General features: G+C 39.4%; 1 protein-coding gene across 1 annotated transcript in view; it reads left to right on the forward strand.

The window, feature by feature from the left end:
* The first annotated feature begins 8,435 nt into the window (after nt 1–8,435).
* The window catches only part of EML4 (EMAP like 4), a 148,171-nt gene continuing 129,891 nt past the window's right edge, over nt 8,436–26,715 (forward strand). Inside the window, exon 1 of the mRNA XM_085315831.1 lies at nt 8,436–8,490. Coding sequence (XP_085171957.1) covers nt 8,469–8,490 — 22 coding nt within the window. The 5' untranslated portion in view covers nt 8,436–8,468. The remainder of the gene's footprint in view (nt 8,491–26,715) is intronic.

Raw genomic sequence — 26,715 nt, forward strand, 5'->3', positions numbered from 1 at the left:
AAAAAAAAAAAAAAAAAAAAAAAAGACACTGTAAGAAGTAGTACAGCGAAGCCTGTTGTTAAGAATTGCTCTCTGCTTCGGGCTGCAAGCTCATGCTCTGCATCTTCTCCACCCTCATGCCGGTGCTTGTGGGCTGCTGGTGAACTGGTTCACAGAGGTGACCCAGCACTAGACTGGTAACTGCTCACCCCAGRTGTTTTGGAGGGTTTCTTCCCAAAGTGGCTCCCGGGGTGGTTGAAGTGTTGCAGCTGGTGCGAGAGAAGGGGTGGGAGCTCTTGCCAAGGGCGAGCAGGAGCCCTGCGTCGATGGCAGCTAGCTCCTGGCTTGGCTTGGCTCTGTCTGATGTTGTGAACCTGCAGGAAGGACGATGCCTAAAGCTTTTCTTTCTGGATCAGAAGTTTTCATTCGTGCAGCTAATGCCCATCTTTAGCTGAAAGATATCAGAGTACCATCTTACTACAGTGCCTTTTGCCAGCGCCCTGTTTCTCGAGGACACTGCTTAAGCTGTTCGTTTAACATCTCTAACATTTTACGCAGTTAGTCTGCTAGGGTATGAGATCTTCCCTTTTGTCCYACTAGATCCAGGCTTTTGAAGAGTAGGACGACGTGGTCAGCTGCTGGGAGCTGGCAGGGGGGTGTTCCCCTGGGGGTAGTTTTCCATTCCTTTTTTCCATTGCCTTGTTTCCCCTTTTAAGAAAGCCTCTGCTCAGTTAGCTCTGTAACAATAACTAATGGCAAGCAAAGATGTGGAAGCGTCATCATATGTGTTTAAGAAAAAGGAGTACTGCTGTTTCCAAGTTTGTCACCAGCATGTGATAACAACATGGTATAAAACATTTTAGTAGACACCTTCAACAATGAGRACTTTGACAGAATGGTAACATATAAAAAATAGATGAACTCTCTCTCTCTCTCTCTTTTATTTTTTTTTATTTAAATGCAGCTGTGCAGGGTGCCCTGAAACTTAGACATACCTTTTACTGAAATATTTTCTGTGATTGAAAATATTTTTGTCAGAGAAATTAAATCATTCCTCTCTTAAATAAATAAACAAAACTGAGCTCATGGATTTCTTTCAGAGAAATGAAGAAGGCAAAGAATAGCTGTAATGATTAAGTGGAGACTGAAGTTTCATTCTTCTGTTGTTACTGGGGGGGAATTGGATAAATTAAATGGAAACATAAACTTTCTTATTATGTGGGATCCACATATTGTTCTGTGACAGTATAGGTACTATTACCAAATAGGAGAGGAGAGGGATTTTTTAAAAAAAGAAATAATAAAAAGGGAGAGGTAGGGCAGAGATATGCTGGAACGGGGGTGGCATGAAGTGACCTTCTGTAATTACAGACCTGAAGTCTGTAATTTCGCCTCCCTATTTTTTTGCTGGGTGTTGTATGAAAGTTACATGAAAGATGAACATTTTGGAGTATATATCRAGTCTACGTCAAAACTACTGAGGCACTTTTTCAGTTAAGGGGTATGAGGGTGTGCTGCTCCCATAGGTTTGAAGAGCCAAAGTATCTCCTGAACCTGTTGCTTCACTAAAACCTTTCAAGTCTTCTCTGAAATCCCCAGGGATAAATGTGCACTTGAGGGGGGCACGAGAACTTGAGCCGAGAGGATTTTTGGTGCTGACTTTTGGTCATCTGTGCTCTTAGTTTCGGGAACGTAAGAATATGCATCATGATTCATCTGTGACTGGGCTCAGCGTGAAGAAAAGTGGACATGTGGAATGACCAGCTACAGCAAGTTGGGTTGCGTATCATTTATCTGAGCTAGAATAAAGAGAAGTCAAAAAAACCCTTTTTTTCACCCCTTTAATGGCTGCTTTTCCAGGCTTCGAGTGCCAATGGTGCTGCAGTGTAGTGGTTCCTAGCAGTGGTGAGTTCAGCTTCATTCACAGGGCTTAGCTCATGAGATTGCTATATGCTATTGTCAGTGTGCTAGTTTTCTTAAAAATAAAAGCTTTGGCAGGACGTAAGTCTGTCCTGCCTGAGAAAATGACCTTGATTTGTGCCGAGGTGATTAGGTTACAGTAGCAAGGAAGAGGAGCTCCAGAAGCTCTGCGGTAGCTCACCTTTTGTTAAAATAGGCTTTAGCTAAGGGGCAGTGAACAGGAACCGTCCTCGGGCTGCGGCCAGCTCAGAAGCAAAGGATTATGTGTTGAAAAAAGTGCTGTTTTTGCAAACAGTCTTTTTGGCCTGGTTGCGAGTAATACTTTTGCTTTAGGAAAAAAACCAAGAAACAAAAGATGAAACAAGCACACAGAGGAGTCTAATAGAGAGACTCTCTTGCTCTCRCTTTAGAAATGTTTTTAATATCTGGGATGCTGAAGTATGTATTTCATACTCTTTAACTGAATATTTTTGATGTGTGAAGAGTAGTTATATGACAGATTTCTCTCTTGTGTGAGAAATGTACTCTTGCRAAGGATTTTGTTTTTGGTGATTTATATCATGATGTATGTAAGAAGGAAAAAATACTGATCAAGAACTGTGCTCTTAAAAATCTCAGAAGCATTTTTTTCCTTTTTTTTTTTTTTGTAAGTAGAATTATTGAATTATTGTGCTAATTATTCTGTTACTGTAGAGGAGGATTCTGTATGCCGGTCCTTGTTGTTCAAAGTGGTAGCTTCCCTTCTTAATGTGGTTTATAGCAATTACTGAGGTTTACTTTCCTCTTTTTACTTTAGGTTCTTGTTGCATCGCATTCTTGATGGAGGCAGTTTCAAGGCTAGGAATGTTKTTCCTGTTCTACCTGCACGTCACGCGGTAGGGAAGGCGTTAGAGGGTAACTGATTTTGTAACACACGATAGGTATGATGACAGTGTAGGCCTGTAGCTGGTGGTGAGGGCTTGTAGGGGGACGGTTGTTTTGTTTAGAAAGATCAGGATCGCCTGATGGACACSTGTTTGTAAGATTCCTTTGCTCCTTTTTCAAGGAATCATTTTCCCGGTTACTTCCTAGCTTCAGTGGAGCCACAGTTTACCTCGTATTTCATCTCGGTGTTGGTGCTTGTGCTCGTTTGTATAGTTCGGAGAGGAACTGTTGATCTTTCTGGTTCCATCGGCTTCTTTAAATCAGTGCAGGATTTTGGGTTGCTTCCACGGGGTGCTGAAGGACGGACRCCTTGAAACGCGGCGGGGTGATGTGCGGGCTCTTCGAGAGCCTCGAGCCGTTCTGGGGAAGCCCTCTGGTTGGAAGGCGGCGTTCACGGCCGGGCTTGCGGCCGGAGCTCGTAACTCGGGCTGTCAGCGGTAGTAAAAGGGCGGTGCGGCCGGAGCGGCGGGAAATGGAGAGAGACACCGGCGAGATTAAAGGCCCGCGTTTATTGCTGGATCTTGGAACTCGCTAAATGTTTTCATTCTTCTTCCTTCTACTCTCCCTTCCCTTCTTGTATGTGTTTGTTTTTTCTCCCTCTTGGCTCCGGGTCGTAAGTATTTGTGCTTCGTGCTGGTGAATAGTACAAGGCTCCCCTTAAGCCTGTTGCTCTAAGCATTCTTGCTGGAGTTGGATGGAATAGGACTTCTAATTACGTTTTGTTGTTCTGTCTCTCAGCAGGTTGCTTTTTCTATTCATCCTCAATAGTTTCAGCCTAACTTGTTTACTAAATAAAGCTGTGTCTTGATGTTCTTTAGCTGCTGGTTTCCCAATTACTCTAGTATCTGGAGACAACTCCTGCCTTTTTAGTATCTATTCTGCTCTACTTGCACGGTGGTGCTGTTCGTTGAGAAGAGTTTTTTTTTTTTTTAATTTAAAATGATTGAGAATCCTATTTTTTTTTTCTCAGTGGTCTGTACCACCTTTCACCCACTATCTATAATGAAACAAGTTGCATGGTCTTGCAGCTTTTAGGAAGGCTACTTTTGTGAGTGCAAATCTGACTTATTTTAGAAGTAGCCTTACTCTTTGCTTAACTATTTTTCTTCAGGTTGCTGGAGCCGCTCGCACATGCATGTGATTTTTATACACAATAAAAATATAATTGAAGGGGAAAGAGAGGAAGCAACGTAGACCTCTGCTGTAAGCAGCTATGGTGCCTCTTGAAGAGGTGCATCTACCTTGGATTTTAGATGTTGTATTAAAGAACGCAGTGGCTGCTGTCTTGCCTGATTCTCTTGTGTTTCTGTGACACTCAACTTCTAGCTTTGAATGTGGTGTTCCAGTCTGGAATGGGTTCCCAGTTGTCCTGCCAGTTTATTTGGCCCGAAAAAAGGGGTGGGTGAGGGTGGGGGAGAAACCAAACTGTTTCATGTTTAAATGTATTTTGGACTTGTGTAAACAGTTTTAATGCATCAAACTAAATTGGCAGGCTTTCATGATCCTCTGGGAAAATTGGGAGTTTGAAACCCAGTGGATAAATTAAAGTCACAGATACTTTTAAGTCCCAACTCTGGCTTCCTAAAGGACRTAAAATTAATTAAGCTTACAAACGAGGCTTAGTTAATGTAAATGAAAAGGCTTTTTATGGTGACTTCATAGTATTTAAGACAAAATATTTGATTTCATTATTATGAGTTGACGCAAAGCCGTGAAGATGGCTGTTAAAAAGGCAATTTTTTTATATTTGATATCCACATATGATTTCACCGCCTTTTTATATTTTTACTGAAATTATGATACAAGGGTAATACAAATTATTTCAGAATGTTTCATTTCGGTTAACTCGCTGAGGTAAGGAAGCATGTGCATAGGTGAATTGAGAACACCAAATATACATAAAATGAACGGTGTAACTACTAGTTTGTTTACAGTTTACTGTAGGTATGCTACCCAGTTTTTCATTTTGGAGAACAAAAGAATAACGCCTGTTTTGCGTCAGCTGACAAGCTTTGCRCCCCGCGCTGCGCAGAACAGCAGCGACAGGGTGGGCTCCGTTTGCTTCCTTCCCCCTTATGCGGAGTCGCAAGTGGACCGTGCTGCTTTCTGAGGAGGTTTCCTGTTGTGTGTGTTATGTGGATCTGTAGTTCTTTAGCCCACTGAATTTCACTGGGAAGTTCTGGTTAAAAGCAGCAGAATAATAAAGCCAGAGGTTTTTGCTACAGATTCAGTTTTTGAGGATGGATATCGCCTCCAAGAATTTTTTTTTTTTTTTTTTGAATATCATCATATATCTTGCGGTGCCTCTAGGTTTTATAAATAATAGGCAAATTTTGGAACAGCTTGGAATTGTAGGCTAAATCCCTCAGGGTATGATTAACTAAACTCCAAAGCAGTAGATAGTTGGAATCTGACCATGTGGACTGAAAGCAAAAGTATATACCTAGAATTTGKATTGCTTGAACATACTTGGTTTGATGGAGTAGTGGTGAAATAACGCTTTCAGTCAGAGCAGTTCAGAGGTCACTGCAAAATGTGTTCATTTGGGCTTCTCTAGTAGAGAGGCCTGCTTTAGATTGATTAATCTGCAATACAGCTGTTACAATTTGGAGGGGGTTTTGTTACAATTTGCTTGAATGGAATTTTGGGAAAAATGTGGAAAAATGTGGTTTTCAGTATTTTCAAGGAGTGATACTGGAAGGAAGTCCTAGAGACCTTGTAATCTTCCGTGGTAAGAGCAATAAATTAAAATCTCTCAGCTGAGAGATTCAGAGACATTGCAAAACTTATGTCTGCATAGTATCACTTAGCTTTTTTAAACAAGAACTCTAACGAGAAGAAAATTACAACTTTGTTTAGCTATGAAGTTCTGCATTGAGCTGCTATTGCCTCCTGTCCCAGTGTATTATACAAACGCCATCAGAGATATCTATCAGGAAATTAGCGGTTTGTGTGGCTGCAATGCTTTCTCTTTAAATTATAAACACGTCTGTTAAAATGCTGATTAAATGGAGACAGCAGCAGCTGAAAAGTCCAAATGCTTTGCCTTTTCCTTGTATAACATAAAGCATGGAMGAGAGCTGCAAGGCACTTGACAGTTTTGCGCTAGCTTTAATAAGCACTGTTGGGWGACCCCTTTTGTTTCTGACTCCTGTATAAAAAGGCAACAAAACCTACTGTATTAATTTCATTACCTTCTAGCGCATGAGAAGTCCTTTTGCGAGACCAGTAAGAAAAGTGATTGGGAGGTTTTCTACATTTATGTTTTTCTAACCTTCTAAAGTGTGGCGTGGCACTTTGCACTGAAAATGATGTGACATATTTAAGAAGGAYGACCTGTTGGCACTGCTGTTTTACTAATTTGGAGTTTGTGTTGTATTTTGAGTGATTTGTGACTACAGTATTTATTTTTTTATTTTTAAAGTCCTCAAATGGGTAAAAGGATTGAATAGCACAGATATGGTTGCAATTAGACTGTAATAGTAATCTGCTTGTTTTTTTTTTTTTTTTTCCTCTAGAGTTCTTGGACTAAATTTTCATTAGAGGAGTGAGTGTGCACTTTAATGTGAATATGCAGGTTATTTTTGGAGGTGGATATGGTGAAGTGCTTGAGAACTTGATCTCTTTCTGAGTTTATTCTTTACGTTAAAGAGCTTGAGCAAGAAAGCCAGTTATTTAGCGAGTGTAGACTTATGGTGTTTCTGATGTAAATGTAAGGCTTTTTTTCCTCATTAAGAATATATTAGACTGTTTCTACCTGTTAACATTTTTCATTTTCTTTTAATTTCTTTTTTAATGAACTGGATTTTGTATAGCTTTGGTAAATCTGCAGAAGCTACTGTAGCTCAGCAAGTATTCAGTCTGAAGCTGCGAAATACCTAAATCTTTTTCCAAATTTGGCGTGTGCATTAGTTTGCCACTCTGAGCTATAAATGATCATATCATCCTGTATCCTCAAACTGTGGTACATAGGTATAAGATTCAATTTTTCTTTTTTTTTTTCCAGCACAGTGTCTTGTGCTGGCTTTTAAAGGGGGAGTGATGAGGAAAAAAAGATTTCAATAGGAGAGCGCTTTAAAAAAAAAACATGTTTTTTTCCAAGAAAATGGTTTTGAAGGGGATATGCCTTTTCTGCAGTGCCTCCCTGTCTGTTTTCCTTCTGTGTCTCGTCCTGTGTGAGAATCTGCTGTAGCAGTCGGTGTGGTTTGGCTCGATTTTAGGGCAGGCAGGGCTGGGGCGAGTAGGCGCTGCAAGAAGATGGGATCGTGTGGTTAGAGATGCTGCAGAGCTCCCGCTGAAGAGCGACGGGCTGAAGGTGCAGTGGGCCCAGCGGTGGCGACGACTGATCCAGAAAAGTGGGGTGATACAGGTTCTGAATAACAGATTGTATTCGYTGGTGTCTATAACTCTAAAACTGAACCTGCGTTCCCTGACTTTGTTAGGCTAGTGGAACTGCGGTGTTATGCTATATATATATATATTTGTATTTTTATTCTTTTGTGGAGGAGGGAAAATGTTAATCTTGGCTTATGCTTCTTGTTTCAGTTCTGTTTGCTTAGAAATTAGTAAACTTTCTAAAAAGTAAACAACTCTTTCTATAATATTGAAAAGCATTTACTAAAAGTTATGTTTTAATGACAAAATTAATTCCGAAGTAGATTTCCACTTTCCATCTTTAGATGACAATACTGTAGACGTTAATAGTTATTTGATTCCCCTTGTGGATGTAAAGCTGTTTTAAGGTGTATTGTATGGAAAGTGCTTATTCATACCTGATAACGGTGCAAATATGCCAAATGAGGTGCTTAAAGCTTTTGGTGTAATAAGTCTTACTGATTACATATACTAGCATTGGAGAGAGGAAATGGGAAAGATTCTGGTGTAGGTTAAGGGTATTAGATATTCTGGGTAAAAGGGACCAGGTGTTTCTTCAGAGCTCTTACGTACATAAAGTATGAGATATGGGGGGGGGGTGTGTGAAATGCCCTGGGATGACAGGACAGTACAAAGAAAGCACCTGTCCTGTCAGCTTTTGTGTGATCATTTAATACACTTAGAATTAMCATTTTAACCCAGCCAGGCTTGTGGCTCCTGTTACACTGTTGCATGCTGTTCTGGGAGTGTTGGCTGACSGGCTCTGTCTTGTGGGTCTCGCGCTCGCTTTGATGGGCTTTTTTGGGGGAGGGTGGAGGAGTGGGGAATTTTTTTTTAACATATCGCAAAGCAGGGTTCTGCTTCTGCCTCTGCTGCTGTTTCAGGAGACGTGGGATCCCCTGCTTTGCTGTGTCGTTGAGCATCCTACCAGAAGTTCCGTTCTGAAAATACTTAAAACGAAGATTCTATCCCTGCACTGCTATTTCTGTATTTTTGCGCCAGTCTAACAATGCTTTATGTGATATCAGCATGCTTACTTCTTCTTAACTGATTTTGTGTACCCCTTTGCAGTAAAGTGGCTTATCCTCTTCTAAGGTGACAGCTCGGAGCTGCGGTCAGGGCAGCTACTGCTTTATGTCGATAGGAAAAAGAATTGCAGCTTTGAGGGAGGCAGGGCCAGAGGCTAGCTGTGATTTCTGGGTGATACTGTGATCGTCCTTCTGCACTGCAACCCACAGAGGGCATTTGCGAAGCTCTGRGAAACGTTGAGGATGCTAACCAGCAAAGTAAAAGGTAGGTGTGCAGTCTGTTTTGTATAAATATATTGCTGGGGTAACTTTGGTGCAAAAGAATTCAGACTGTGGATCTCTCATCGCAGCGAACTGCAGAATTGTTTCATTTAAGYTAAGTATCCTGGTGTGCACTGACAAACTCAAATAGGTTCTCTTGGAGGAAACTTGTTGCTTTTTCAGTGGGATAATTTGCCAGYGGCTTGTATGTACTAGGTTCATACTTAGTCTGGCTTTTTGCTTGCTAAGCTAGGATACCTGAGGCAATTAGCTTCCTATATCAAGTGATCCAAGTTTTGAACAGCTTTTTGATCATCCGCTCTGTGTGTGTATGTGTGTCCCAAGCTCATAGCTCTATTACAAAACAGTGCTTGTGTTAAATATATATATAAAATATAAAAATATAATATATTATAAAAAATATGCTCACTCCTGCTCTGTCCCTAGAGGAATAAGGAGTTAAGAGTATTTAATTGGAATCTAATTGTCAAATGTTGAAGTAGTGGTCCATCTCYGGCAAAGTGTGTAAGCTATTTAGTGCTGTGTTCATAAGACTGTTTTGTGTGTTAAAGTATTTCAAAACACATGCATACAAAGCTTGCAAGTTATGCAAGTACCAAGCAGTCTCTCTTTCTCTGTGTCTGTGCAAAACCACATGGACTACTAAGTGCCCTGTTCCTGAATATGGCTCGAGTTACAGCAGAGTGAAGTGGCTGAGCTGCTGGATCAGTATTGCCGAGGCCCTGCTGCAGTGTATGTGTGTGTTCAGGAGCCAAATGCGCTTGCTAGATACAAGGAATAAGAAGTTTAATTAAAGGGAGGAAGTTGCTTGGAGTATTGAGCAAGAGAACATCTCTAAACAAAGTGTTAACTTGCAGTTTCCCCCTAATATTGGGCGTCACTCAGAACTTTTTATCCATCACTCTTACAGCAGATTTAGACTTTTGCTATTCCAGTATTCAGTCCATTCTCTCTCTCTCTCTCTCTCTCTCTCTCTCTCTCTCTCCTTTTATTATTATTATTATTTTAAATGGTACGGAAAGAATGGGCCACTGAAGAATTAAATGCAGGTCTTCTAAGTCAAATATTTGTGGGTTTTAAAATGTGTATTTGGAATTTTGGCTATGCTGAAGTCAATTTTTAAAAAAAGTTGCTACTGCTGATGTCATTGATTTTACATTTTTTTTTCCCTCCCCTGAATGGAGGTATCCTTACTGTCCTTGTCATTCTCCAAATTTCTCATTTTCTTCTGTTTTCTTCCTGCCTCCTGTTCTAGAGAGCTTGTTTGGCCACTGTCTCTGCAGACCTCCACCGAACTCACTTAAATCCTGTGTAAGGGCAGGGGAAGGTTAAGGAGAGGGAAGTGATGTCTATGCAGGTCTGATTTAAAGTTATCTTATTTGATCTTATATGCCCCTCCTTGCCCCCTGACCCCCAAACAAAGCATCTTAACCATGATGATTTGAAACCTTTAGAGATGTAAAAATCTGAACCCTTTGTGGGTTCTCTGGGTATCAGTTCAGTTAGCCAATAACTGGTAATAAAGGTGTATGTGTGGGGGTTCTTGTTAATATATTTTTAACTGCCTGCAGTAGAAAATTCAATTCTCTATTCATCTAGCTGTAGCAACTTTACTAGTGAAAGAGCTCTAAGCTATAACTCAGCTGCTGTTTTTGTGGGTTAATRGGAACAGTTGCTCTTTTCTCTTTTATAGATCACAACGGGGCATTTTTTCAGAGCTATAGATAAAACAATAAAAGGAACTGTGAGAAAGTAAAATGGAACTGACAGTAAAGCATACATAGCATATTTGCAGTATATGGCGTGTATTTTATTTATCTGTTTTATTATGTGTGGTTTTGTGTTTGATAGGGTCGCATACGTCTGCCTTTCAGCCTTCAGGTGAAGTTAATTTTTACAAATAAAATATGGTTAGTCCTTTTTTCCCCCAAAACTAAGGAGGAAGTTCAGAATCTGGTGTACTGCATGCACGCACACCCACCTACCCCCTYCCTGTGCTTTATTTGAAGAGATTGAAGGCTGACCTTCGTGACTGAGCGCTCCAGAGAAAGCTGTTGCTGTTTGTTCTTGATCTGGTGATATCTCACATCTTAAGCAGCGTCTACAGCWGGTCTTTCCCACTTTGTACGAAAACTGCAAAAAATCATTATATAGTGCCTCTCTTAAAGAACATATGCRTCCCTTGATTGAAACATTTCTATTGTATGTCTCTGTTCTGGGGTATTTTTTGAAATAATTAGTGCATCTTTCTGGTTTCTTTCCAAGGTTGTTGGTTCTTGATCATGTTATGTATTCCAGTATGAATTTGGGTTTTGGGAAGCTTTAAGGTAGCTCTCAGAGTGGTTTTTTCCCCCATCTTTTCCATGTTACTATCTGCAAGTTATTTACAATGTTCTACAGAGTGAAAAAAAATTCAGAGTTGGGGTAATTAACTAATAGGTAAAAGAAGATAGAAATCTCTGCTAGAAAGAGGTGACTGGCCTATGATGAACAGGAAACTACATTTTGGCAAAAAAACCCCTTTTCTATATTATCATATAATCTCTGTCTATGTAATTTTAGAGTGAAAATGGGCAGGGTTGATGTCATGTGTGAGTTGCTGGTTCACACGTCTTCTCTATTACGTGGTACAAGTGCAGAGAAATAGTCATTTTGTGGTGATTTTTGTGACAGTTTCCATTGGCTTCGATGCGTGAAGGTTGAAAAYGGCTGCTGTTCTGCACCGCACCGGTGCCTGCGGGTTTCCCCCGGGGCGGTGGGCAGCAGCGCTGGGCACAGCAGCCGGCCACCGAGGCTGGCAGCCCTTCCCTTGCAAATTCTTTTTTTTTTGTTTTGTTTTTTTTGTTTTTTGTTTAAAATATATACAGCAAGGAGCTCTGCTGCAACAATAAAGATCTTCCTTATTGCAGAGAACAATTTCTTTTGCTATTTAATTAGATGATGGCTACCATATGGCCTCCTTTCCCCTCTTACCCTTCCTTTAATTCTGTATGTGTGTGTATGTGCTAAAAGCATTCGGAAGACAGTCTTCATAATACTGCAACACTGAAAAAGGTAAGTTTCTGTTTGTTGTTAGGGACAGAGTTTTCATAATTTCAGGAATTAAGAAAGTGTCTTGCTTTTGTTAATAAAATATACTTCTGTGGTTCCTGAAACTACTTACAGCTGTGTTTTTGGATTTTTTTTAATGACCCTCATACTTAAGATTTTTTTTTAAACTGTGGAAAACATTACATATCTTGATTTTGTAAAATTTGCAAAAAATTGTAGATTGTTTTTGCAATTTTAGTCTAATTTTAAAAGGATTTACCTTTGAAAAATGCTTTTGCACTGGAAGAAGATAGGTGCCAATTCTTTGTTAATCATTATGGTGTTGATTATTTTGTTTGACGTGACTCACTTTTTTTTCTAAGACTTTTATTGCAGCAATTACATATTACAACAGGAAGCCTAGAAGGAAGTGCAGCATCAGATCACTGAAACTTTTCTGCAGCTCTTATGTCTGATTTTTATGTTTTGTGTTGTTAAAGTTAATAATTTCTTGCTGTGCGTGTTCCGTTTCACGTGCATGGGACTGACTGCTTTATTAGTGAGAGGTTCTTTTCCGAACTCGATACAAATCCATATAGTTAGTAGACTTTATCATTGATGTTTTTGTAATTGAACATGCAGTTGCTTAAAAAAGCTTTCTAATGGGGCTTCTTCATTAATCTATGAAATGACCTGTATAGACTAGATACCGTGGGTGCAGTTATTCTACTGTGTGTGGTCTTGTTACTGCCTGATGCTTGCTTTCGCAGCAATTTTGCACTTAGTTTGTGCTCCCTTTTGAGCAGCTCCTGGAGAGGAGCTGCGTATTGAGTAGTTGAGCTGCCTTTTAGCACCTGAAGTTCAGCTGCCAAGAAGGACGGCTCGGGGGCTTTCTCCGCGCGGCGCCCGGCCTGCCCGGGCCCGGGGCGGGCTGGATGGAGCCGAGAGGTTTGCTTTGACAGCTGCGGTTCAAGCTGCGTGGCGCGTGAGCCGGTTTCTGGCGACTGGCGGCGAAGCCAGCGAGGCACCTCCTTTAACTCGCCGGCTCTCTTAAACCTTCTTCTGGTTAAGGCTCGTGGCTGGGTTTGAGGGAGGAGCAGTGGGAAAATGAAGGCGAATGCATGAAACGCGAAGGGGCTTTTACACGAAATGTCCAGGACGGAAGGACTGGATTAGCTGCGTTTCTGTTAGCATGACGRTGGGTGTGTTTCCACAGAAAGTTATGACTTGGGGTTGCATGCCTACATCGTTTACCTTGTGATAATTGCTTTTTTCAAATGTCCTGCGGCAAGGCCAGTAATTTTTCTATCCTCTTCGCCATGCTGAAGACGCCGTCTTGCCTTTCTGAGGAGCTTTGAGAGCCTCGTAGCCTTGGCCCGGCTCTCTGCGAGCGGTCCGGCCAGCTGAAGCTTCGTGTCAGTGCCATCTGTGATTTCCATGGCTTGCTGGTTGTGGCTGTGTAGGGCGTTACTGGGAGATGGATTTGGCATCTCAGCTCTGGAGGGTGGAAGCTGCAAGGTCTTGGAAGTGAAAGCAGACAACCTGAAATTTAGGTTTGGAAAGTGAGCRTAGAGGTAATGGCTAGTCTCTACTATTTTAAAGAGCTCGGGAAAGAATTAGAAGAAGGCACCACCGACGGCTGTGCTGAACTGCCKGCAGCCAGCCCGTGCATTTATTTGGTCTCTTTGCTAAGACCTGCCTTTCTCCTTCGTGGAGCTTTTGTCCTTTGCTATTTTCTCATCCGAAACGTGAGCCTGTTTTACCTTGGCTTTGCCGTTGCTGTTTGCTAGGCGAAATAGACCCCAACCCGCTTCATTCTCCTAGTGTGTACACACCTCATGTGAATTAATGACTTCAATATTTGGTTTACAAGACCAGATTACAAGCGCCGTATTCTAAAGTGAATGCGTTATGGAGCAGCTAATCGTAAGGAAGGAGAGTAAGTTTCAGGTTACAGAATTCTTCTGCATTAAAAATACGACCATGTGTGCTTTTGAATAATTCCAGATGGAAGATGGCTGGTTTGTAACGCATTGTTTTGGATTGAATTGCTTCAGAACTTTTAAAATTATTTTTTAACTAGCCATTTCATAGATCTGTTATAAACAGAAGAAAATAAAGGAGTGTATTTGGTTTGCTAGGTGTATAAATCTAATCTATTCACCTCTAATTCTTTCTCCTTTGCCCCCTGCCCCAAAAGCCATTTTGGTTGCATAACAAAGATGTAACTAGCAAGAGATGTAAGGTTTGGACTGAATTGTATAGAGCTGTATGTGTGTGTACTTACTGCTGTGTAGTCCCTAAGTGTGATCACGTTTTTACAGCGTGATCTTTTTGTGTATTTTTAAAAAGCTTATTCAGATGCTTATCAGGAGTGTTCTCAGAATGAACCTGAAGCCTTTCAGATAAAAAGGTAAATATTTGATAAAGTTCTAAACTCTGAAAACAGCATTATAATGGGAATTGTTCTGCAGCCTTAGGTCTAACTGCTAACACTAGTGGACTCTGCAAGAAAAATGCTTTCAGAGCTTTCTAGCTCCTTCTGTTTAATGAATCTGTCCTTCAGAAAGAACAGAGTACCCTGTATTTATCAGATAATTTAGAGRCTCTTTTGTTATAAAAGGAGCTTTTACAAATAGGCATAAGCTTAGTTCATGCTGTCAAAGGAAGTGCTTAAATATCCAGTTTCRGTAATTGCAGTTACACTTGCTTGGTAAGATAAGAAAAAGGCATTTTCGCATTGCCCTTAATGAAGTCTTAATTTGTTCCATATTTCAGGTTGTGGTAAGGAACTGGGATATCCCGATGTAATGTGGGATGATCATTACATTCTTACTTTGCATAACTATATGTGTATTCCRTGCTTTTCTTACTTACTTCTTCCTTAATAATAATTAAAAGTCAGTATTATGAGAAATACTAACTGTACACAATCAATGGATTCTTCACTTTTATGATAGTCTGAGCATCATGTGGGGTCCATGCATGAGCTATCAGTAACACAGAAAAAAAGAATAGGTGCTTCTGATGCCAAGCTTGAGCTGCTTGTTCCTTGTCATCCTCCCTTGTTAGTTTTATTATCTGTTCTCACAGCCAGATTTCTGGAATTTAAGAAGGGCTGTGTTCTTTATGCTGTATTTATTTCATGCTAAAGAAAAGTGTAGAGCTTAGTCTGTGACATAAGGTACAAAATCAGACTAGCTGGAAAAATCATTGACAGGCTTGAGAGCTTTATCCTTCTTTTGTTATTTTCTTGGGCTAAAAATGGGCTTTTGGGCTGTTTATTGATTATTCCGAAGTCAGATGAAGCAAAAGATACAGCTTTTAGAACTTTGTTGCTTTTAAGTCTTTGTAAGCTTGCCACAGTGTTTTCTAACTGCTCATTAAGGAAAGAAGTTCTTTGCATGCTTCATGAGATATTAGGTATTTTTATATTTGCAAAATGTAGATTTTCTTTATGTAACATAAGAAAATGACTTCTGTGATATCTAGCTTTTACAAGTGTAACTTGAATAAAATGAACGCGACTCTTCAGAGTATTCTTTCTGATCATATCCACTTCAACCGGCGTTACAATGTGTGTGATTTAAGAGAGAAATCACCTTCATGTCTCAAGAAGCATCATGTTCTATGTCATCTTTGTGGAAAAGTGCAACTGAGTAAAATAGTTTCTGGAGTACAGAATCTACTGTACAGTGTTATTTCTGAAATGCCACTAGGAAGGAGGCCAGGATCAGAATGAAATAGAGCAAAACTTAGTCGAAGGAAGCCTGGGATTGCTGATGGTAAGCGTTTATTTTCTCCTGCTCAGAGTTGTCCTGTTTTTACCTAGTACTCTTTAAAATGTTCAGAACGTCTTAGGAGGGATGGACATGATGCACCTTTGTAGCCTTGTGTACTTCTGCTGTTGGCTTTACCTGTGTTTTTTGTGGGGAGAGGGTGTTCAGATTCTATAACGGGTTTCCTTGCTTGCAAAAAAACCTTGCCTTAGACTGCCAACTGCTTGGATGAAAATGTAGTTCTGTGCAGTTAAATTCACTTAATCTTTTCAGTTGTATTTTGCTTYGTGTGTAAATTTAAGTAAGTTCACAAGCCCTTGTATATAAGGGGTAGGGAATTTCCACAAGAGTTGCTTTGAGAAACCAGGGAAGGAGTTAACTTTCTGCAGTATTTGACTTGTTTGCAGGGTCGCTGTTGCATGCATCCCTCTCAAAAATAAAGCTGCAAATAAAATCCTACTTAACGTTAAATTCATTTTAGGACTAAAGATTTATTTGATGCCTGAGCAGTTAACTTAGAAAACTTGCCTTGACACATAGGATTGGTCAACAYGTACAGTGCCGTGTGGTAGCCTTTGCATTTGTTTTTAACAGCTAATTGGTGAAGCACTGATGATGGGAATTTATTTTTTTGTGAGCTCTGTGACTGTTTCTCTGTATCAGCCTCTCGGGAAGACGCTGTCACCGCACCCACCTTCTTCTCTGGGAACTCTTCTGCCTCAAATTTCCTACCGTATCTGTTGGATTTGGCCATTCGGAAGCATTTGTATAAATCATTCTGCAAGGCAACAGGATTTTGTTTCTTTTGGGAATCCTAAGTTCTTGATCAAAACAGCCGTAAGTTGACAAAATTTGCCCGTGTGCCCTTCTAAGGGATGCAGGATAGGTGGGGTGTGTGTTACTGCAGTTYTGGAGTAAATCATGACATACATTATGTTTTAGAGCAAAAATGGGTAAATCATTCCAGCACCAATTTTCTGCTAGCATAAGAAAAATGTCTGTGTGGGGTAGGTAGAGACAGCTTAAAGAAAACAACAACAAGAAAAAAAAGGCTAAACCAATTGTGTTCAATGTTTCCAAATAAATTGCRTTTGGATAGAAACCCAGCACGGAGAATACTGGCCCATGTGGAAGTAATTTGCTGGAGTTATGAGGAATTAGAACTCAAAGAAAGGGGGATGCTACAAGGGAAAGTGCAATTGCCTCCTGCCAGCACAAGCTTATAGGCATGTTGTGGCAAACTGTATTCATTGAGCTGAATGTGGGCTAACAGAATACAARAGACAGTGTTATATCCCAAAAGACAATATAATAAAACTTAAACATAGGATTACTTTACTACATTAATCTAGGTATAAGTGAAGATGGATTTTAGAGASGAGAAGAAGCATTAGGAACTGTTATAAAGTGTTGTTAATGCATTTAAGTGAATTCCTACAGRGATCTGGTAGAGATGAGAAGTGGAATTTTTACTTACTTTAAACAGTAAGGATTAATTGAAGAAATACCAAATACTATTGCAAATAGGATGATTCACATTATCYGCTCCTATAGAACAGAAGCTACTAGATAAATATGGAATATTTTTTTAATACATAGTAATTTCTATGCTATGCAAATAGTCTGTAGTCTTCCTTCTTTATAGTCTGGGTTGCCACAGGCAATTGCAGTAACTGAAATGTGTTGAAAGATAAGATACTTGCATTGCGTAAAAAAAAAAAAAAACCCAGACTATTTTAAATTGATTTAACATCTCCTTGGTAGGTTGTTGAATGATTAAAACTTCATGATCCAGTTTGTCTCTTCATAGAAAAGTTATTCTATTGTTTTTTTTCAAAAAATTTGTGGCTTTTGGCACAGATCTATTTATAAATAGAGAAATGTAAAATAAAGATTTTATAACCTCTGAAAAACACTAGGTGTAAAAAATGCCTTTTGATTCCTTTGCTCTTTCTCTTTAGATGTGTTTGACTTAGGAAATGGTTTCACTAACTTTCTGTGGTGGTCTGATCTGATTATTTTAATTGTCCAAATAAAAAATAGAGCCCCGAGGTAAAGTGTGCAATTGCATAATTCAGCTTTCCTGATGTTTTTAGCCATGTAAAACACTGTGCTATATGACCTTCCTAGTTCAATGAACATTAGCATTAGATGTGACTACTTAAATTCCACCTGCTTCCCCTTAGGTGGTTATTCAGTGTGACTCTTTTTTCTAAACCATTTAACAAGGATGCATCTTTTTAAACCCTGAATTTATGGTGCCACACTATATTGAGTGTTTAAGTGTGTCTCATTGATTCAGGATGCATTTTCACAAATGACACTTGACAAGCCAACAGACAGGGTTTTGATAAACACTGGCATCGTYGGTCACTGATCAAAGTCTGCCAGACTTAAACCTCAAGTGTTTTTTTTTCCTGTCACATTTGTGCACACAGTGATTAATGTTTGCATATTGGCKCGTTTGCAGGGATATGTTAGTGGAGTTTTTTTGGTATCTATTATTTCTTTGCAGTTGGGGAGCTATCAAACTGCTGGAGCTAATATGTTTATGTATTGCTATCAGTGTAGGTAGATTAGCATGAATATAAGGCATGCTCAATGTGTTAATCTACAGCTCTGCAAGAGCAATGCAGTGAGCATAACATTTAGCATCTTTCCTGTGTTTTTGACAGTATTTCTGCAGTACCTATTCAATACATTCTGCTGCAGTTCTGTCATCTAATGTCACAGAAGTTGCTGGAAGATTTGCTGGCCTAAACGCCAGTATTGAAAGATTTCCTCCTTTTTCTGTCCTTCAGTGGTCATTTTTTCCTTCTACCTGTACACGTATAAACCACACCTGAGTTAGCTTTTGAACAGCTCATGCACAAGGTCTTGCAACAGATGCTGTGTTTTCCAAATATCAGGACTGGCATTCCTACCTATGGTTAAATACCCCCCTTGCAACATGCCTCAGCTCCATTTTTGGCACAGACCTTGCTCTTTTAGTGTGTAAAGTACTCCAGTGTATTAACTCCTAACACTGCATTTGAGTTTGTTCACCTTAGTCTTGATTTATAGGCTTCTTGTTTGCAAACGCCTGCAGTTCTAAAGGACTTTAAACGACATTGCTGTGCAAGTGAGTATTGTAGTCTGAGATCATGGGCAGCCCAGTTATCTTTTTTCTCTTTCCTTCTCTTTCCCCTCTTCTCCTGTTTTCTCTCAGGTTATTGAAATTTCCTATCTCAGGGAAAGGGTAAGATTTAGACTGTACATTTAACAACACCCCATCCACCTCCTGAACTTTTTAGTCCACAAAATAAGCAAAACCCTTAAAGCAAAATAAAGTGTTGAAAATAATAGTTTAAAAATAAACCATATAATGTGTGTTCCTGTATTTTCAGGAAACAGGAGTTGATGTTTTTTTTTTTTGTTTTGTTTTGTTTTTTACACTTGGATATCAGTTTGTTGCTGACTCTCTCATCTTGTCTGCAGGGCCTTTCAAAAATCCCTTGAAGATCTTCCGAGTCTCTTAAGTGAGCTTGTTTGTCGGTCATTATAGGACCAGTGAGGAAATAAGCAAATCTCAGTTCTCCRTTCAGAATTCTGTTCCTCCATTTCTCAGCATCTTCCCTTTGCTTCTCAGTGCCAGGCTTAGAAGTGTTTCTTCAGGACCTTATTGCTGGGTTAAACATTGATGTGCTAAGTACTTGGTGCTTATATATATATATATATATATATATATATATATATATATATATGTATGTATACACACACACACACACACACACACATATATATAAATATATATATATAAAATACAACATATATTTTTAGTGGCTGAATTTTCATTTATGCGTTTAGTTTTTCTTACCAATCTGTAATAAGTGAGACCTCTGATATGGTTTATATCCACAGATTATATCAACTCCTAAATTTTTCACCAATGTAGGTTCCTGTTATTCATTTCACTATGACCAGATTCCAAACACAGTAGTAAATTTCAGTTAGTATCCTAAAGCTAATGTGAACTATAGACACAGACTATCTTAATGTGTTTATTCCATTTTTTTCTATTAGAATTTTTTTTTACATATATATTTTTTAAGCCTAGAATTGGGGGCTTGGATGCTTAGCTCATTTGGTTAGAGCATGGTGCTGCTAATGCCAAGGTCATGGGTTCAATCCCTGTATGGGCTGCACTGAAGGTTGGACTAGATGGTCTCCAGAGGTCCCTTCCAACCTTACCATTCTATGATTCTGTGATAATATACTGATTTCTGATTGTTTGAAAACTTTGTATACTTCTGCTCCTTCCCAACTTGGAAACTGTCACGCGTTAAAACGGTTGATATCTTCTCCTGTCCTCCGCAGCAGACTTTCAGTGAAGACAGTCCACTAACATAAATCAAAGTTACCACAACTGGCTTTACTTAAAACTTTTTCAATATGTGAAACAAAAACACAGCAGGCCAGATGCTATCTGATGTAGAGCTGCGCTGTTCCCCTGTTGCGGATGGAGCCCTGATGATTAACATCAGCTGAGYGTCTGGCCCAGCATGTCCAGTCCTCTCAATTCCCAAACATAGCAGTGCTGCCTCTCTGGGACGGCAGAAGGACATTTATACTGGAGGGAAGTTRGTTGTATCAGCTGCACTACACAACATCTATTTTCCCTGGACTGTGTTGTAGATCTTGCTGYGATTTTTGGCTAGCTATCAGGTACTTCTATTTAAACAAAGACTTGTTTCTTCCCTGAGTTTATCTCAAGATATTTTGCAGTGAGATTCTACTGACTGAGACAAAATGGGTGTAAAGTACATACTTAGCAAATGACATCAAGATTTGTTTAAACACTGAGAAATCATTCATAGAATTGTCACTTCAGAATACAACGTAGGTGGGGTAGAACTGCTGAGGGCATCTGAAGAGGAACATTTCCRTTTCAAAACACTCATCTTTTGGCCTAGATGTTTGTTCCCCTTCACATGMAGTCTATGCTGCTTGCATCTGTGTGACCTGTGCCTGTTGCTCAAGGRTGAGTAGCAAAAAGGTATGATGTGAGATGGAAGTCCTTATGTACAAATAGGTCACAAATATTGTGGATTTTTATTTATTTATTTATTTCCCCCGCKCCCCAGGATTTCCCACAAGAGTGAGTGTTAGGTGATAACCCAACTTTTTGGAGCATCTRCTATCTGTAGAACAGACCTTCTGTTCTTGCGTATTGGCTGGCAGTATGTTTTGGCTTGTTGGAATTACGTTTGTAACCCTATACGAAGGGTACTCTCCTAGAATAGATCATAGAATCACTGCAAAATTGAGGTTGGTGCTTCTGAAGGTCACCTGGTCCTACAACCCCTAACCTTCGTGGCAAGGCTAACTCAAAAGTCAGGTCCTGTTACTTGGGGTCTTGGTCCAGTTGAGTTTTGAGCATCTCTGAGGATGATTGGAGATTTCACAGCCTCTCTGAGTATGAAAGGGGAAAAAAAACAAAAGCACCTCCAGAACCCACTGTGAGGATGGCTAAGCATAGGAACAGGTTGGTGAGTTGGCATGTCCCTTGTTGCAACTTGTGACCGTTGCCTCGTGCATACCYGTTCACTGTGCACCTTTGAAAGGAGTTTGGCTCTGTGTCTCTACAACCCTGGCTGCCCTTGGGTAGTGGAAGAGTAGATTTCCATCCCAGTAACCAGGTTAGCTGGTGTCGGTCTCAGTACTGACCCTTGAGGAGCACTGCCCAAAAACAGCTGCCAGTTAGACCATTAGACCAGAACCATTGACCACTACGCTAAGCCTGATGTCCCAGCRAGTCTTTTGCCCAACTTTTTAATATGATTGTGTATCATCTCTTACTCAATCTTTGCCTAATGCAAATGCTAGTTTAATCAACAGATAAATAGAAAACTGAACAGTAGAAATGAAATCATTGGTATTGCAGTCTTTTAAAAATGCATCATTGCTTTTAAGAAGAATTTGCTTGTGATAAGGATATAGTCCACCAGATGAATGATTTAATAATCTTTCCTTATGTTGGAAATAATACCTTCAAAGTGATTTGAATTGGAAAGAAATTAAAGGGAATTGAAAAGAATTTAAAGAAATTGCAACTGTTCTGAGTTAATCTCTCAGTAAAAACTTACATTATTTCCTTCAGCCTCTTTGTAGTGATTGTGTGTGGAAGACTTTTGTAGGAAAAGCAATTGAGGAAGAATGGTTTAAAGGGAAATACGTGACTCTAAAATCACGTATCAAAGGGTCGAGCGTATTGAAACTATTTCAAAAATCAGTTATGTTTTTAATATCAGTTAAATTGCAATAGTATTTTTTTTAATTGAAATTCTTTTTAGGTGACAATGGCAAATCATTGTTAGTCAAAATTGGTTTTGTAAATTATGCTTCAGCTGAAAATGAACTTAAGTTTGATTTGGCTAACCCCAGGGCCACTTGGGCTCATCTGAACTATGAAATGAGGTAATTAGCAGTGCTGGGCTGAGGCATTTTGCAAGAGGATTGTTTTCTGCACAGCAGGACAATCTTAGTGGGTGTTAGAAAATCACAGCTGAAAAACATTTAGCTGTGAACATGCTAGGGAAAAAACAGGAATGGGAGAGCATATTCACAGCTCAAAAACAGTTGATGCCTGTGAGCTTYCCAGACCTCTAGGAGCATTTTCCCACCACCAAATGTGGGAAATGTAACTGTGAATCAGGAAAAACGTTGTTGTGCCGTGGAAAAAAGCCTGTAAGCTTAGCCCTGCCACCCTGCAGGTGCAGCTGCAGCTCATTGCTGGGCACAGCTGCTCGTGGGCTGGGCAGCGCAGCTGTAACGCGTTTGCCAGGTGTGAGCGCGGGGGACGCTAAAACTGGGATTTCACTTGTGTTTCCCAACAACGTTTGAGTCTATGCGTCAATCAYGTGGAAGTGCATCTCCAGCGGCTGCCTCCCAGGATCATCGTCTTTGCAAAGTGTTGCTGGTTTAGAGATTTTTCTATTCCATACAGCTTTGGATTATATGGAATATGCTGACAGGCATGTGTTCAAGTGAGTATCTGATATTTCAGAAATGTACACAGATATGTGTATAAACCAGGTAAATCTTACATCATCCCTCAAGCCAGTACATCCATTTTTCTAGCTCAGTTATTACTTGCATGTTTTCTTTTTTTGTTTGTTTTGGACTCTGAGAAGTTTGCACAGTAACAAAGATGTATTTGTATGCCCTTTAAGCCAACTAGCTTTAAGTGTCAAAAGATCTAATATACAAATACGTTGACTTTTTGCAAAAAGGCAGCCGTTAGTTAGATGAACTAATGGAACTATGAAAGTCTCTTTTATAAGGCATCTTGATGAATGAGTACTCATTTTCATGCCAAAAATAACTTGTTATCAAATTTGATGATCAGATTATCACCTGCAAAAGAAAATTATGTAATTGAATCAAAGTGTATGACTGAGTGAATAAACAGAAGCAGAGACCAGAATTAGTGGTCTTGAAGCTAGCAAAGATGTATGCTTTGCCATAAACCATATGAATTATTTATCCTAAGTATTGATACCATTTGTCAGTTAGTATAMAAACTACCAATATAACAGTTGCTTTATTGCCTTTTTTTTTTTTTTTTTAACCTGGCCATTCCAGGTATGAGTTTATAGAGCTATGCATGGTACTAGAGTGAATTAATGATATGTCTAATGAAAAGGAAATTGGAGACATATTGGACTTTTATTTTTGAATACTTGAGCTTGTTGGAAGCAAAAAAATAAAACAGTGATTCTCTGTTACTTAAGGTGCTGGAAGTATAGATTGACACCATCAGGAGTACTTATAATAAAGAAAAAAATTCCTTCAGTTTTGAGTCAAAAGCAGTCTGACAAATTCAGATGAATAGTCACTTTTGTAAAAACTAATCCATTATTAAGTATCACAGACAAGGAGAGCTCTTTTGCTTTGCAGCCTGATGTGTCTTTATTTTTTTTTCCTCCATTTTTCTTGTTGCCTGCAGCTCATTTTGCTGTGATTGAATGTGGAATTGGGCAGTGAATTTTACCTGCTGAAAAGCATGGCAAGTCACCTCTGCCTGCCCTTGCAGAAAGGAAGGGCAGTGATGGTGGTGAGAACGGGGAAGACGACAAGAGTCAAGAGAAGATCAGATGAAGTCTTTAAGTTCCTAGCAGAAATCAGTAACTTTAGCTCATGGCTATAGAGGGTTGGTAATATTTAAGCAGATCTGTTGATTGTTGAGTATATATGTCTCTGTGTATATCCRTTGCTTTAAAGTTATAAAGGTGTTTGAGCATCTTACTCTGTCAATCTTAAAAATCAAATTAATCCTTTTGTAGAGTGTAATCAGAGTTTTAATTATTACTAATAATCAAATAATTAATTTACAACTGCATCAGTTTTAGAAGCACTTATCTGAGCTTTAAGTTAATGTCTCTTTTGTGATATTAGGCATAGGCACAAAAAAATCTTGGTACAAACATGACCCTGATCTATATCTTAGTATTAGAGGGAGCTGGTGAGACTCTGCGTGGACAGAGCAGTTCACCTGTGTGATGTTAATGGTGGCATTGGGATCTAAAGTTTGTAATTTTTCAGTATATTTCTTTGAAAGAAGTTTCGGATGAATAAGTTTTATCAGGCTGTCTTTGGAGATGCATCGTTTCGTAAGACAGAAGTGCAGTTCAAGRGGCATTATTAGATCCATGGGTGCTTAAATGCTTACTGATAACGTTGCGTTCATGCCAAATRGAGGTGGTCGTATCAAAGAACAATTCTGATGTGAGAATACATATATAGCCTGCATGGGTGATATTGTGTGTAGAGCATGTTATCAAATAATGATGTTAGTTTTGCTTTTTCACTCTAATTTTGATGTTTTCTTCCCCTGATATGATGAACAGCATGCATAAATATTGTATCCTGTTGATTCAGTAAGCTTAAAGCTCAGAAAAGTAGCAATTTTGAGAAAGATCATTGCTAGAAGCTTTTTTGTAGTTTTCCAAAAATATCCTAGCAGCTTCACAGAATACTGAGCCTTAAATTCATGATTCTGATTATGTATGATCCTATTTTTTGAGGACAYGACTTGATTTTTGTAGCTCATGTTTCTTTCACTTGTAGATACGATATTTTTTAAATTCAAATTTTATTTTTTTTGCATATTTTTATTGGATTTTATGCTTTCAACAGCTGTTAAGACTGTGGATGCTAACCAAAGCAGTTGAGCTTTAGAAACATTACGGCTGTAGTAGCTTGTCAGTAAGCAGATTGGTGACGAGGTTAATAACATCAAGCTCTCAACTCTTTTGTGAGCTGCTGAAACAAAGTAAAACTGTGTATTGTTTGGAAGCTGTGRTTTGTGTCTTTTCTTTTATGCAATACTTTAGTCTGCAGCTCTTGTCACCTGAGGTTTTGCCTAAGGCAATTCTGTAATGCGGGAACGCATATGGCCTTCTTTTGTATGGGTGCAACAGATCTGGAGCCAATATCCAGTCCCTAACTGCTTTCCGTTTTACCCTCTCAGTGAGTAGCTCGGTAGGACGGGAAGAACCACTGTTTTCTATGTGGGAGAGCAAAAAATCTGATAGGGTAAAATCTTCCCACTTTCTGTGAACTACGTCAAGAGATATCCAGAGGGTGTCAGGAAGAAATGGAGAACATAGCTGGAATTAAAAATGGAATAATTAGAATAGTGAAATGCAGTTATAATGGAATAATTTTAATTCCATAGAGCATAAATAGAATTAAAATTAAAATTGAAGCTGAAAATCAAAGGTAATTTAAGAAATAGTCACAGACTTCAAACTTGSGGTCAGCTGGTCCCCAAGATTTGTCTAATTAGACAGTTCAGTAGTTGTTAGCATTAAGCACAAAAAGATTGTAGAAGTTTCTGTTACTTTCCCAAAAATCTTTTTGCTTGGATTTAAGTTACTGAGTGAAGCTTCAGGTGCTATGTGTATTCCTATTATGTGAATGTATAAATAAATTAAGGCTGCAAATAGTATTTTGTAGCATTCCCCCCCCCCCTTATTTTTCTGCTCCCTTCCGTGGCTGCTGTGTTTTCTTACTTCCCTCMGGTGCGGGCAGGTGCTTAAAACAATTTGCTGGCAGAGGACCAGCAGCTTTCTCCTCTTGCTGGAGGGATTTGGTAACATCACGTGGGGGCTTGATCTGGAAATTGGGGAAATTCCACTGCAATCTGTTCCAGTTAGGKTTTTTTCTTTTTTCCAAGTAATCACAAATATCTGGAATGTCTTTTTTCTTTTTCTTTTCTTTTTATAAATGCATGAAGTTGTGATGGCTGTAATTAGCTCCACTATTTTTACTTGCAGCTAGATATTTAAGGAAAAAAGATGTGCACTGTGTGCATCTTGAAAGTTGGATGTTGAGTCTCTGAAGATTCTTGTTTAACCATCTGAAGCTGTATAAAGTTAATACCTATGGTAACTGCAGTGGTAATTATTCTGTCTCATAAGCATATACAACTCCTGCTTGCTTACTGGGGATTTACTTGAATGTTCCCTGGTATAGCTTTGGGTTGGAGGGGAGGGAGAGCTTCTCACTAAAAATAAAGGRAGATGCGCATTTGTGCCTTTGCTTTGGTTTTCAGCACTCTGAAAATAACCTATTGTGCAAGACTGTGTCTCTCTCAGCTGTTCTCCAGAGTTTCTTTTTGGGTTTAACTGATTGAAACAAAACAAGAACAAACCTGCACGCAGAGAGCTCCTTTGGAGAGAGACGCTTTCACCATCCAGGTTTGGGGGGAGTCTCTTAAAGGGGGAAAATGAAGACAAAAAGAAAATAAAAGGGGGATTAGAAGCTGTAGCAGCGAGATCAGTAGCACTGAAATGCTCTTGCCCTGGCTTGGTCGGAGCAGGAGTTCTAGGATTAGCAATTGCTCTCACGAGTATGGGTTCTGTCTTTAAATATCTGAGCAGTACAACCCCTTTKTCCTCAAAGTGCTTTTTGATTTGTTTGCCTCTTCCCCCCCCCCCTTTTTTTTTCTTTTTTGYCACTGTTGACACAGTAAGTGAAAAATGAGAATTAACTCTTCTATATTGTWTTGCTTTAAATTCAGGAGTATCTGCACTTCAGGTGCAGATTAAATTACGCTGAAGAAAGGAGAGAATTGGTTGTAAACATGAAATGGTGCAAATATCWGATAACTTTAAGTGCCTCACAGGAAAACAAGTTTATTTGCTGTTTCTACTATATGAAAAATTAGTGGTTTATGTGACAAAGCTAACAGGAAGAAAATGCAGTCTTATTTTTAACCCCCCCCCCCCCACAGTTGAATTTGCTTGCTTCAGGGTGAGCCTTGAGCTAATCAAGCAAATGCTCTCTGGAAAGTCTGTTAGATGTCCATGTACCTCCTTTGGTGTCTTTGCTTCCCGGTGAAGAGATGTGGAGAA

The sequence above is a fragment of the Rhea americana genome, unplaced genomic scaffold (assembly GCF_003343005.1).
Source record: "Rhea americana isolate MKP2758 unplaced genomic scaffold, rheAme1 scaffold_44, whole genome shotgun sequence".
In the NCBI taxonomy this organism is placed as follows: domain Eukaryota; kingdom Metazoa; phylum Chordata; class Aves; order Rheiformes; family Rheidae; genus Rhea; species Rhea americana.